The sequence below is a fragment of the Phaethon lepturus genome, unplaced genomic scaffold (genome assembly GCF_000687285.1).
Source record: "Phaethon lepturus isolate BGI_N335 unplaced genomic scaffold, ASM68728v1 scaffold50615, whole genome shotgun sequence".
NCBI classification, from domain to species: domain Eukaryota; kingdom Metazoa; phylum Chordata; class Aves; order Phaethontiformes; family Phaethontidae; genus Phaethon; species Phaethon lepturus.
Window position 1 is genome coordinate 10,703 of NW_010539403.1, and position 14,440 is coordinate 25,142.

Below are 14,440 nucleotides of genomic sequence, written 5' to 3' on the forward strand. Positions count from 1 at the left end.
CCTGGGTCCGCAGCATCCAAGTCAAAGTCACCTGCCAGAGGCACAAAGCAGGGCCCCGAGAGATTTCTCTCAGAGGGGCCTAGGGGTGCTACTCCTCCTGCCCACCTGCAGCTCCAGGCTCCCTCACTGCAGCAGCAGCTCTCCTATACCGAGCTCTGAAAGGACCTCATTGAGCAACTCACCATGCTCCTTCCTCAGACTACTGCAAGCCCAGCTCACACTAGCCAGTGGACAAATAAAAGGTGCTTGGAAGCTTCCAGTGAGGCAACGGGAATGCACTACAGGGAAAGACAAGTTAGAAAAGGTACCAAGAAAAAGAGCATCTGAGCTATGCTATCCCTTCCCTACCTCCAGTCTTTAAAGTACATTTGTCTCAACATGAGCTAGTTCTGGCTGCAGTTTTCAGCCCCTCATGCCTAGGCATTTGGGAACCTGAACCCTGAGTGTTCTCACACCTTCTCAGGATCCACTCTGAAACCTCATTTGAGAACTGCTGGTCTAGTTTAACTAGCAGCATGCGAAACCGCAAACCTCACAACTTAATGCCCTCTTAGTGCATAGCAGCATACAAAGAGTAAAGTAACATGTGCTTCAGATACCTCTGGTAAGAGTGTCATGCCACTGCATTTCAGTAGCCTGCTGATGAGGATTTTGATGAGACGTCTACATGGTTTATAGTATTTCCAGACTTCAAGAAAATACTAGAGTGGCAGAGATAAGGGTCAGCCTACACACGGGAAACAGGCTGCCAACCTACCCCTTACAAACAATTTGCTCAAGACTAAAAGAAACTTGGAGAGCACAACTAAATGCATAGCATTTTACTGTTACTAGTGCTTCCACAGCGCCTGTGGACACTTGTGTTATTTCAGTCCAAAAACTGTTGTATGTGGGAGAAATCTTTCAGAATAAAGCAACACAATTTAAATGGTGTTTAGATTGGGGGGGTACTGGGGTGTTAATATTAAACTTGTAAGATAAAGTACATGTTGGGGAATATTTAACCTATCACAGCATATTTCACTTCATTTTTTCCCCATGAACTCCCACTTCAACTCAAAGTATTACTCAGGCTTTACCATGAACCTGTTAATTGTCAGAAACTAAAGAGGACTACCTGGTATAATCAAAGGAACATTTTTAAGTCTTTATGTGGGGAAAACCCCATATATTTAACAAAACATCACAGTAACACTCATGCCACAGTGAAGGTGTTGGCATATTACTGTCGGTTCTGTCACTGAGAAGCTGTTGTTTAAACCTTCACATTCACCCCTTAGGATTCTTTCAATGAATTGATACGTGCACAGATTTTCAATGCAGGTCCAAGCTTAATATTCATTGCACTCATAAGGTGATCCTCCTTCAACAAAAGGAGAGCTTGTCCATCAATTTCTTGTGCTCTAAATTCATCTGCAATATCTTGACAACCTACAAGGCAAAAGAAAAAAGAATTACTGGTTAGAAATGTGCATTCTTAGATACAATGACCCTGTCCACACTAGAGCTTTTCGGTTACACAATTTCCAGTGCTCATCCCTTTAGCTTGTAGAACCTAAGGTATATGCAAGAGTTCAATAATATGATGGGAACTTGTGAGATAATCTGAAAGTAATTTTTACTACAGCTTCTAATCACACTGTAACTACTGGAAGATTACTCATTGGAAATTTCCACTCCTAGCAAAGACAGCTTTCTCATTTCATTAAGAGGAACAATTACCATGATCTTGCAATTGGAAGAGACTGGCAAAATAGCACAGAAATATCAATTAAGTAAGAGCATAATTCAAGCGGGTTCTTTCCAGCAATAAAAAGATGTGCATATTCTACTGCTATGTACAACTCAGTGAGAAAATTCACTTACCTACAACTTCCAAAAGGTGTTAATTCCATCTGTGTGTTACCACCAGTGGGTTAAGTAAACAGAATTTTGATTTATAGGCTTTAGCATAACTGTCTCACAAAAACATTTATCATCAGTTACCTGAGTGAATATTCTATACACAGCAATAAGTCACTTGACAAGTACAACTTTAAGCTAGATTTTTTTTTTTAATGATAAACTCTTTTTCTGAACATGAAATAACACAGCCTCAGGTTAGTAAGGCCTACAACGTAAGAAAGGGGACTTTTCATGGGTTGGACTGTCCCAAGTAACTGAGGGGCCCTTTCCACTTGAAGAGCACTGTGGAAACAAAAGGTTCCTCAAAAGATGTTCTGGACATCTGTTAAGCAGAAATAGTCAGTTATGCCTGGTTGTGTGGCAGCTCTGTTATACGAACAAATGTCTTCTAACAAAATGAATAAGAGCCCTCATTGTCAGTTGTTTATTTGAAGCTTCTTTCCCCATAGCCATGTTTTTTTGTGTTTTTTATATATTTATGTTCTCAATCAGTGGTCTCTCCATCTGTCTCAGAGCCTTTCAGACACATTTTAATTTGTGCTCCACCTTCCACTCCTGCTTTTAATTATTCCTTGGTTAAGCCTGTTTTTTGGCATTGTTATATTTTCCCCTTTTCTAAAGTTATATTATTAGAGATATGAAAATACTGTGAAGAACTCCTTTACCACCCTGGATGAGAGCAACTGGCTAATTTCATGTCCTCTCATGTGTTCGGATTTAAATTCTATGAAGAATACAGTCTAATTTCTTGATGGATTTACAAATGTGTAAAAGACAAATAGAAAGGAAATGTGGAAGGAAGTATTGACATCCAAACCTTAATTCATTTGATTGTTACTGTGTAGTGGTCATAACATTAAAGGTTGGAAAAGGTTAGCTTTTCACGAAGAATGAAGCACTATTTTTTTTCTTAACAATTTGTTAAACAGACCTTACGTAACAATTAGCTGCCACTTTGTTAAGTAAAGGAAAAGATTAAAAGATAATTTGAAAAGAGTAAGGTCATCTTACGGAATTTTATTGTAGCCTCTGGTTTCAGGATAAACCTCTGCTGTTTAGGTTACAACTCTATAAACTACAATCCCAAAAGTAAAACAGTGACTCTGTAGCAGCTGTCTAACTTTTAATCAAGACTAAGGACTATTTTGCATAGCATTTAAAACAATGCAACTTTAATACATGATAAATACCCAGTTCTTGGGCATTATTTATTGTAACAAGAAATTAAAAGTGGCATCTTTTGGAGAAAAAAACAAATTAGTTTGTCACAAATAGTATTTATATAGCCACTAAAGCCATTAACGTGTTTTAGTGCTTGCATGCATTCCATAACATTTACTTTTAATATTTCTGGTACAGTGATGCAGCCCAGCTACAAACTGTGCCACAATCAATAACAGAACATTCTTCAGGAGCCCAGAGTTGTCAGAGAGGTCCTGGAATGGTGCTGCCCATTCCAGCTACCAAGTGAAGATAATGCAGCCAGTAACATGAAGAAAAATCCTAAGACAACTCACCATTCTCAGGAGGATTTAAGAGCTCTAACATCATCACAAAGGTTCTTATTTACATGTTGACAACAGAAAAAATGTCTGTAAGTCAAGTACTAAGTATTTCTGTGAAAGGTATCACTGTATGTCTGACTTGAGACCTCAACATGATTGTCAGACCACAGCATTTACAAAGCATCTGACAGATCAAGAGATCAAGGTTTTACATTTAGGAACAAAAGTGGTCCTATTGAAATAGATAACTGGTGGTTGTTGCAGGCTTTTTTTTTTAAGTAGGACATGAAGCATTTCCATGCAACTTTTTCTAAAATACCTTTTCTCAAAGTAATTTTGGAAAAGCAAAGGATGAAAGTTGATGTATTTCAGGTCCCTCATCCAAGCACATTTGGTTATTCTTAAGCACTTTCGCAATAGGTTGTTGTGTAATAACTTTGCTTAAAAAAAAGGGATGGGAAGTGGGTGAAAGACCATTAATCTTGCAGCTGAAGAAAGAAAGGAGGAACAACTCTGCTGGGTCTCAAACTGTTGCTGTCTTTTCCCCCCAAAAGAAATAAGTAACAGTGGAAGTGTCCTACCATCTTCATTTCTTCAAAAGACTCCAGAGGGATTCAGGGAAAGCCTGACAAGGACATTTGACTCCACAGTTAGAGCTCAGCTACAGACTCTATGTAGAAAGCTGAATCAAAACAGATGTCCCTAATGTTTATGGAAAGCTGACAAATCACAATCTCCTACAACATGCAGATGGTCCGCATGGACTGCACCAAGTATATATTGCAAAATAGCATAATGAAAGTCAATTATATTATTCCTTGTATTATTCAACTGTGATGGCATTGAAAACATGTTTTTTCAAGAGAGTGGCTTGAGAATATATTGAACAGAATAAACCCCAAAATTGCCAAAAAATATGAAGGATAAAAATTCTGTCAGGTTGTGAATATCATTTTAAATACCTATTGAACTTTTTTTTAAAAAGTAATTGTGATACAAGGCCTTAATATGGATGGGAATGAGTAATTATAATACATTTTCACTAAATGCAGAAAAATATAAAGTTTGCTTAAAATCAAAGATTACCTTGCTTATAGAATACAAAAAAATCCAGATCTAGCAGCTGGTGAAATATTCTACAAGGAATGGTTTCAAAATGGAAACCACATTTTAAGAATAATATTTTTGTTTTCATACTTGCAAGTGAATTGTGTCTATGTGGTACTGCAAGTTTTCTAGGACAGAAGCTATCGTTTATTCTTTTGCAGAACCTAGGATCAGGAAGTTATTGAATTAACCAGAGCCTCAAATCTATAAAAACAGTAACTCAAAACAGCAGCGATATGGTCAGATTCCAATAACACAGCTGAAGTACAGAAATATGAATGACCATGTCTTAAACCTAAGGAGCTTTGCTTGTTTTTAGAGACATCACTGCAGGTTCCCAGAAGCAGATGGTGTAACTGAATTGCAATTTATAAACCAGCAGAAGAAAGGTACTGAAAGATGACTTTTGCCAATTTAAGACATCCCTTACTCAATTCTTTGCCTGACCAGTAGGCAAAGATAAAAGATTAACTGTCAAAACCTGTGTGTATGACTTAGCAATGAAGATACATTCCTTACACATTATTAGCCCAATGGAAATGGTTTAGCATTTCTAAAATAGAAAATTAGGAAAAAACTTAAACTGGGTTTCAGTGTTTTGACATGTGAGTTACACGGGTAAGCAATAAAAATTCTTGTACGACTGGTATTATGGAGACCTGTCTTGTTACCTGGAAGGATTACACTGTATGATCAGATAGAATGGCATCCTCGGGAAAGAGAGAGGAGAGAAACTTGAAAGTTTATGACAGTTAGGAAACAATAAATAAATGTCAAATAACATGAAGAAGATATAAAGGTAACTGTGAATATTGAGCTAAAGAAAAAGTTTGTAAATAAGGAGAAAAAAGATTTTGTTTTCTGAGAACAGTCTAGCAGTATGCAGAGTCTGTATGCAGAAGTTCTCTGTATTTCAGTTACTGAGCAAAGCTATGCAAACCAAAATTTAGCTTTATAGAATAAAATTTCTTATTCTTCTTTAATGACATATGATGACAGGTCTTTCAAATTTTTCGTTTGTATAAAGGAAAATAACTCCCTTCTTGCTGCTTCTACTGAATACGCAGCAAGTAAGAAGGGAAGAGAAGAAAGAAATGTAAAACAGAGGAAGTGGGTCTGATCTTTCTACTGACCTCTTGAGAGAAGTCAGACTGAAGGGAGGAGCTGCTCTAATCTCCATCAGCGGGGGTGCAATAGCAGAAGTGGGACTAGTGCTATCAACACGTGATTTGTGCTGAAGGAACAAGCAAGAGGAAATAAATCATATTCAAGTTTCTATCACCGAGTACACTAGTGCTGTTACCACACCACCTCCTCATCACACCAATGCTAAAAAGCAAAGAGCTTTACTGTTAAAAAAAATGGAGCAAGTTATTGCACATACCAGGCAAAGAATGTATGAAGGCCCAAACTTCATCAACGGTCCATACTGATGGGTCAGCTTGCACCACTGGTAACAAGTCAATGCTCTCTGGCATTTTCCTAATTCTTAGTTCCCTAAGTTCACGTTCTCTTTCTCTTTCACTCTGTCTTCGCAGACGGGTGGTCATGGCAGTTGGAACGGCATCTTCATGAGAAGCCATATCTTCTTCTGCAGATGGATAAGTAATTGGAAGCTGGAAAATGTAGTACAAATACACTACAGTATTATATTTTATTTGTAATTCCCAAAACAATGTCATAGTTTTAAGCAAATATTCCACAGACCTGTCTAAGAAAATGATCTCGTGACGCCCCATCAGGGCCACTCGGTCGACGCCCGCGTCGCCCAAGACTTTGGCTATCTGATTTCCGATTCCAGCGACTGGTCTTGTCTGATGTAAACAGCCCAAATTTCTTAGTGCAACTAAGGCTGTGCCTAAAGAATTAAGATACATTCAATAATACACTAATAGTTTTTTGGACTGTATTCAGTCAAGTAACAATAAAATTACATTGCCGTCTACAGGAATGCTGCCTAATCAAAGACAACAACCACAACAGGTGTCACAGAAATATAAGAGAAAGGTTTATCGGAGGCCATTTGCTCAAACCCCTTGTCTTGATGCAAGATCAAATACATCTCAATCATCCCTGGAAGATATCAGTCTTTCCCATTCTTAAAGATTTTCCATGATAGAAATACCTTTGCATTTTATCACATAGTCCAATCCTGCTTCTCTAAAATGTCCACTAAAAGCCTAAAGTCACATTGTATCTTTTGCTTCCATTTTCTCTACCTAGCTGACACCCAGTCAAAGGAGGATGGAGGCAAAAGGCCGTTCTTAAAGATTATTTCACTAGTAATGTCCCAACAAGTACCGAATCAAACATATACATTCCAACTACTTAAAATGGAAATGTCTCGCACTGGGGATGAAAAAAGCAGCAGACATAAGAGAAAGGTGGTCTCAAGGCACACTGATGCAAAAAAAGAACTAAGTGGAGATTAGAAATGGATTTCTAATTTCCCCATTGCTAAACCATCTGGGATTAAATATCAATTCTCCAGCTGTAATGATGGAAGATTTTACATTCAGATGTTGACTATGAATTCTTCCTCTCTTAACCAAAACAAAATAAAAGCAGCATACTAAACCCAAAGAGAAACAGAAACTAGCTGTTTTCCTCTACCAACCATGTACAAGCAAACAGCATCACTACTTTCAAGAAAGGAGAAGCTTAGAAAACACTAAATTATTTATGTTTATGGATATTTCTATTTTACTTTGTGCAAATAAAGACTTTTTACACCGTTGCTAAAAACATTTATGAATATTTTTTGTCTATGCAGCATTTCAATTATGTCAAGATTAATTCAGTGGGGTTTTTTCCCTAGCATCACACAAAACTCTAAGAAAGCCCACCTAGCCCAGCATTCTTTCTCTGACATTGCCCAACATCAAGGAGAAGACAATAGGAATATGAGGGATGTATAACCATTTGTGGCCCATGAACCTCTGCAGCAATTTCCAAACACTTAGTAACCCTTAATGGATTTCTCTTCCATGATACCCATTACCTTCCCACAAGCCCAACAACATTCGCAGCACCCTCTGGAAAGAGGTCCGATTTTACTATAATTCCCTTTGTCTATCTTCTTGAAATATATTATAATCTACCATAGTCCTTTGTACCCATATACTCTGCAAATTCAGGTAGAAGGCAGTCATATTTTACGGTTTCTTTATTTTTCAACATCAGATACTATTTTCCTGCTATTCCATTAACCAAATAATGATAAGCAATAACTAGATGCGGATACCTTTTGGCACAAGATGTAGAGCAGAATCTTTTTGACCGTAGAAACTTATCAGAATATCCCATTTTCCCACAAAATTCACACTTCAGAAGATCATTTTCAATTTCATCCAGTCCCTCTGAAGGAAAGAGTGAGGCATAAAGAAGTCGGATTCAATGATACAAAATGATGTTCAAATTTCTCATCTCAAGCAGGTAGGTAGAAGATTTTCAAATTTCTAACACATTTAATTAAATACTTTGATTAACAGAAAATTATGCAAAACTAAGCAAGCCGTAGTTTTCCCTCTATATAGAAAAGATCTTGAGCAAACTGAACCTTACAGAACCTTCAGTTAAGTTACTCAATGAACTTAATCAGCTTTTTTGTTAAATTTCAAGCCATCCATGAGCAAGTATGCCCTCAAACATAGCAAACAATTAAAAAGATTAAAAAGAAGTGTTACAGTTTTCATAAATTGCTTATAAGGAGTTCATTATGAGAACCGGGCATTCCATGGTCTAAATTCAAGCTCTCCTGTAATGACATAATGCATTAACCTTTTAAAATACTTTGCTTGAATAAGCAACTGCTACACCCAAAGTCGCTTCTGAAAGCAAGTAACACATTGAATCTTATCTATGAAAAAGACAAGCTGCATATAAGAAAGAAAAGGATTATAGCATCTGCCGATTTACAGTCTACTGTTACAGAATATTTTTCTGTTATTGGCAAGATGAGGAAGCACTTTTCCTGCTCCTTGTTAAGAACTCAAACAACCAGCTGAGAGAAGCATCAGGGAAAGAAAAAACAGAAAAGCACAGAAGAAGGCAGTACAAGGCAACAAGTCAGCATAAACATCACATGCTGAAAGTCTATCCTCTCTTCTGCTAGAAGCATATTTCGTGCATAGAGCATGGTTTGTACATAGTTTAGAATAATGGCACCATATCTGCAAACTAACTTGAATTCTGGCTTGGAAAAAACCCCACCCTTGTCCCCATGCACCATCTGTGAAATACATCCTAAGGAGCGAAGGAGTGAAACTGGCACAAACTGAAATGTAACATTTTGTGGTCATTCAGGTTAAGTAAAAGAACTGCATGCCACATGGCTGCAATCACAGACAAAATGCATTGCTCAGAAGTTCAGAGGACTAAACAAACATACATTTCTCCCATGTTTCTAATTTACCCACATCACTATTTCATATACTTTGCCTCTTGCTATTCACCTTCCACATTTGTACTTTTAATTTTACATTAGTTGCAAAAATTGCAAAGCAGCTTTTTGTTCTAAAGTCTTTGTTAAGCTCTGATGCCACCTGATGCAAATGCAGGTATCAAAGTTTAATTGAAAGATTTTAACTATGAATTTGTAAATGTCTGATATAGTGATGTTAACTTACTAAACTGCTTGCTAACGCTAACCTTTGTACTAACAAGGTAACAAAAAAGCACCAGTGCAGGAAAGAGCTGAAAATACTGAAGAGGGTATTTGAATAACATATCTAATGTATCAGGACTCAAAGACATTACTGACCTCTAGCAGTGTCAGACTGAAAATGATCATATTGCAAGTCTCCAATTTAATAAGTTGGTATCACACAGGAAGTAAAAACTGGAAATTGGAAACACACCAAATCTGACCAACTGTGCAACTGAAGTTAAATACCAGAGATGCATCCTTCAAATAAATCACTCTATAAAAAAACCTCACTCTCAATCCAGGCCATGCTATGTGGAAAAAATGACAACACTGTGCAGTGAAAGTTGATGCTATAAGCCTTTTCTTTTGCATATTAGTTTCTACTGTACATGTAATCATACCGTGGTTTAGTATCAGAAAATCTCCTTTGCTCAACTTCTGCATATGGAGATGTGTCTCAATGCTGGATGTTTCCTACTAGCTTATCTAATGAGTAGTTGCACACTGTGTACATAAACCTAACACCAGCTGTGGGGAACAACAACTAAAAGCAAAAACACAAATGTTTGAGTAATTCCATAAAACCACCAACAAGCTGTTTGAAATCTGAGAAACAACGTAGTGTTAATATTGAAAAGTTCTTAGGGAATGCTATTAAAAAGTGAATTAACATCTAATGTAACAAATCAAGGGCAAAATAACTATTGCAAACAGAGCTTCACGTATTCTAGAAGATACACTAGATGGCAACAAGTTTATTTTGTTGGAAATATATTGCGTGAAACAAGGTATTACAAAAAAGCTGTACTTGTGATCAAGAAAGCAAATTTAATAGCAATTTACTAAGCACACTGAAAGTCTCATTTTGTGTGTAGAAAAGTAGTGTAACTCCAGTAACAGTGTAACTGAGCTGTAAAATAACCAAAAAATGCCAAACAAGTCATACAATTTACCCGATGACCTTTTTTTTTTTTCTAAAGCCTCTTATGCTTGATGCTCTCATGTCACTGGACTTCCCTCTCAAAGAACTGGTTAAATGGAAACCCTCACCGGGAGACAATACAAAAAAAAACCAACAGCAACTTTAAATTAAATGAAACAAAGTTTCAGAAAACTTCCAGTCACGCTGCAACCCTCCACTATTAATATGCCCCATGCTTGCCTTCTAAAATTTGGTCTGCCATGCTTATGTGACAGTTTGTGAAGAATAAGGTATGGGCCTCACATTATTTTACAATATAATATTGTATATGTAAAAAATGGGACTCTGCAAAAATGGTTTCTTCATTTTTCCGTGTAGACAACTTAATTACAATGTAATCAAAAGAAAGTTACAGTTACAAATCAAAGCACTTCAAATATCTGCCAAGGTCTAAACTAGGCTGTTAGTGCAAAATGAAGAAAGGCTCTGGGCTATACTGAGATATACTAGTAAATGCAATCATATAATCAGCCCTAATTTAGGAACTCCTGTTTTATGTTTTATTTTCAGGTACTGTTTCCACAGTTTCTGACTTCTTTGCACAGGTGTTATATCAACATGTCAGAGGACTGCAACCCATTGATATTTCCTTTCAGTGATGTGCTTCCAAGCTAAACCAGTTCCTACTAAAAATCACTGCTACAAGTAAAAATATACTCTCAATTTTAAGCAGAAATACATATTGCCTGACCAGTAAAATAAATCATCTGTAAGCAAAAATTCCAACCATGTTTACTTGACTTCACTACCAACAAATACTCTTCTTGAATTCAGAATGCTTTCTAAAGCAAGCTTTTTACGTTGTCTGCAATCCTTGACTTGGGTCTTGACCCAATACACTTATAAGCAGTAATGGATATAAATAATTGCTGTAAAAAATAATGTATCAGAATCTAATAATTTAAAAGACTGAATGTTGAGCTAATTTGTTTGCTGGGATACACGACGGATGCAGACAACTTCCCTATCGCACTTCAGTACCATTCACCAACGCAGAAACCACAGTAACTAACGAACTGCCATTGGTGTTGCTATCTTGAAAGTTCCTGTGAGGAAAGATCAGGGGGATGGACTGTTTTAATTAAGTAACAATTTACAATGCCTGGAGTAGGAATTAGTGGAAGCACAGCTACGGTGACACTTGCTACTGCTCAGGACACACTGTCCTGACTTTTTCCAGCCAATTCCCCGATGCAGACCTGTGGCAGTAGCAGGCATTGTATTTGTTCCTTCTTACCCTGCTCACTACGGTTTTGATACGAAAGAGGGAAAAGAGCTACTTTAAGAGAATGAAACTAAGAGTTGCATTATGACAAATTTAAACAGATCACCAAAATGAGCTTCTGTGCAATTGCTGAAGCTGTGGAAGAGAAAATCCAGAGGCAGCTGAAAAATTCTGGATTTTCAAATCTTGGATGAATTTATAAAAAATGTGAGTTAAAGAGTAACTTGGCTTTTCTGGGCCAGGCCATGGTTTAATTTCCATTTCATAACACTCATGAGGCTACCTACATTCGGGCTCAAACAGTAAAAGTGGTGTAACACATCCAAAATAGTTGATTGCTGAGTTCTAAAAAATCCATAATGATGATTATGTCGGATACTGCATGGGGAACTCAACTTAGCTCCCGAGTTGTGCCAGGGACCACTGTATTCTAACGACAAATGCATAGTTTCTTGACGTTCGTGTGCATCTACAGCAACTGCTGTTACGATGTGAAGCTAGTAAAAACCATTTAAAAATAGTTTCTGTTAGAGATAGTGTAAAGACTGGAGAAAGATTCCAGAAGTACAGATGGGATGGGATTCTGTAACACATACAGAACTGAGGGGGAAAAAATGGATATGTAAACAAAAACTACAAACCTTCTGCAATCATATCGTCTATCTCTGTGTCCGATGAGTTGTCTGCATGTTTTGTATTCTGCAAGTCTGATTCAACACATACAACACTCATGATTTGACCCTCCACTAGCAATCTTTTTTCTGCAGGCTGTTCTACCAGCAAAGATGAACGACTTACCTATTGCAATAAAAGCAAAGCAACAGTGATTAACTGAACAATAAATAACTGAAAATAGTTATTTGCGACTTAGCAGTTGTAACTGAGACTAGAATTACAGTTTCTATTCCGTGTCAATAAATCATTATTATATAGTGCCAAAGCTCTAAGTACCATTTCTCAAACAAATACAAAGACTCACTCCTGCTCTGCAGAGTTTACAATTACGTTTTACAAAGGAAGAAACACATTATTTCTAGAGAAATGAAGGAATGGCAAAATGAGACACACATTAAATTAGTTAACAAGGCAGGCAGGCTTATAGGTTTTAAACTGTCCATTTGTGGATTTAAAATTTTCAACAGTAATTCTTACCAGACACAGTACCAATCACACCAAGCTCAGTAAGGGGCTTACCAGTGCTTTAAACAACAAAATTTTAACATTTTAGAATTTTAACACAGACTCATCTGAAAGGTTTAAATTAAGATATCACTTAAATTGAGGTATCTAGGAGACAGACAAATGTAAACCAAAATTATTGCAAACGGTAGCCTAAAATCACTCTCTGTAGTTATCTCTGGATATAGCCTGTCTACTCAACTGTGTCTCTGCTTTCATTTAGTACCCTGTCATCCAGTGACCCTGGCAAGCCGAACAGTAGCATGAATTCCGATTATATACATAAGACAATACCAACAGTATACGAGTATACTGAAGTGCTGTAAGAAACAGGTTACCAATCAGAGGGAAAAAAGGTCAAAACCAACATTTGAAAAATTATTCAAGATTTAAATAGCTACTAGCCACAAATAACATCATCCTTAAAAATAGTTTGCTTATTAGTAGCAAAAATCTCATAGCAACTTTTACACTTACAGGGAACGGCTCTAACCCCTCCTGAATCACAAAGCCTTCAATAACATGGGTCAGGATCTGTGGTTTAACAATTGCCTGCGGAGGTTTATTTTCTAGGCTAGGAATGCTATTGGGCATTGATGTGCTGTTGCTTCTTGTTGTTGCTGCTGGAAGCAAAAGAGGTGGCGGTGGAATAGAGGCATGTGAAGGATCAGATGGAGATTTAATTACTGAGGCACTGACTGATGATGTCACTGAAGGTAGTCCCCCATGTTCTGAAAAAATAACAAAGTATGTTATATTTTTATCACTTATGTCCAACTGTTGGCTCAGAATTCTAGAAATAAGAGGTGATAAACAGACACAGCTCTGCACCAATCAACCTGTAACACAGGCCTTTCCCTATGGTTTATAGATTTTTACCTTCAAAGCAATATAGTCTTCCTTGACAGACTACTCCACAAACGAACAGTTCTCATGTAAACATCTTCCTTTACTCAGTACCTACTAACTATAAGCATAACTTGCCACTAATTACCTACACAAATACAGAAGTCAAAAGCAGAAACCACTATTTTCAAACATTGGATTCTCAAGACAGCAGCTGAGGTATTTCTAAAGAAAGAATTTATTTTCTCTTTCTTAGGGATGCTTTGAGCCTCAGTAACCTGCAGGGTCACAAGTATATACAACAGCAAGCCACTAAGTGCCCAGTTATATGTATAGTATATATATACACACACACTATATTATATATAGAGTATATATTTGTATATTTAGCACATCGGGGAAATTACATTAGTCTGCAGGACAACAACTGATACAGGCATGTATATCTTACAATTCACTGAAGAAAAAAAATTTTCCTTGGTACGTTTTGCATTAGAACAGCTCCTTACGGTGGCACATTAAAAAAATGGTGCCAAAAAGAATCATACAGTCTAGTCAACCATTCCAACTATAACTTCTGATTGCTGACCCTGATTCTGCAAAATCAGTCTTCACACCAGATCAGTCAGCATATTTTGCCCATATCACAAGCTATCACCTAAAGATTAACTGGAGATTGACACTCCTGTTAAGATTTTAGTATAAAAGTATATGCTAAAGAGCTCAAATATGCATTTTCCATGCTACATTTTATCCAAATACATATATAAGCTACACCTTTGGGACTGAATCATTTGTTCTATCACATGGGTTTCTAATATATTTCATATTTTCTTTTACTTAAAAAATGATACCACTAAATTATAGAAAAGATCAAAATCACAGATTTCCATTTTAAAACATCAATAACTAGTAGAAGTTTCTAAGCAGAACAACTACCTTTGTTTGACATATGCTCTTACCTGACAAAGGATCTTCTGAATTAAGTGCCTCTCCATTCCCCAAGGTTATGGCTGGGGGGGGCAAAGGGGGGGGGGGGGGGG

General features: G+C 37.0%; 1 protein-coding gene across 1 annotated transcript in view; it reads right to left on the reverse strand.

Annotated features, from left to right (window-relative positions):
* Positions 1–1,276: 1,276 nt before the first annotated feature.
* The window catches only part of PHC3 (polyhomeotic homolog 3 (Drosophila)), a gene marked incomplete at its 5' end in the record, with an annotated part of 17,336 nt that continues 4,172 nt past the window's right edge, over positions 1,277–14,440 (reverse strand). Inside the window, 7 exon segments of the mRNA XM_010287108.1 lie at positions 1,277–1,431; positions 5,902–6,133; positions 6,225–6,375; positions 7,762–7,876; positions 12,014–12,170; positions 13,029–13,282; positions 14,360–14,440. The exon segment at positions 14,360–14,440 is cut by the window's right edge and continues 7 nt beyond it. Of these exon segments, the coding sequence (XP_010285410.1) occupies positions 1,277–1,431; positions 5,902–6,133; positions 6,225–6,375; positions 7,762–7,876; positions 12,014–12,170; positions 13,029–13,282; positions 14,360–14,440 (1,145 nt within the window).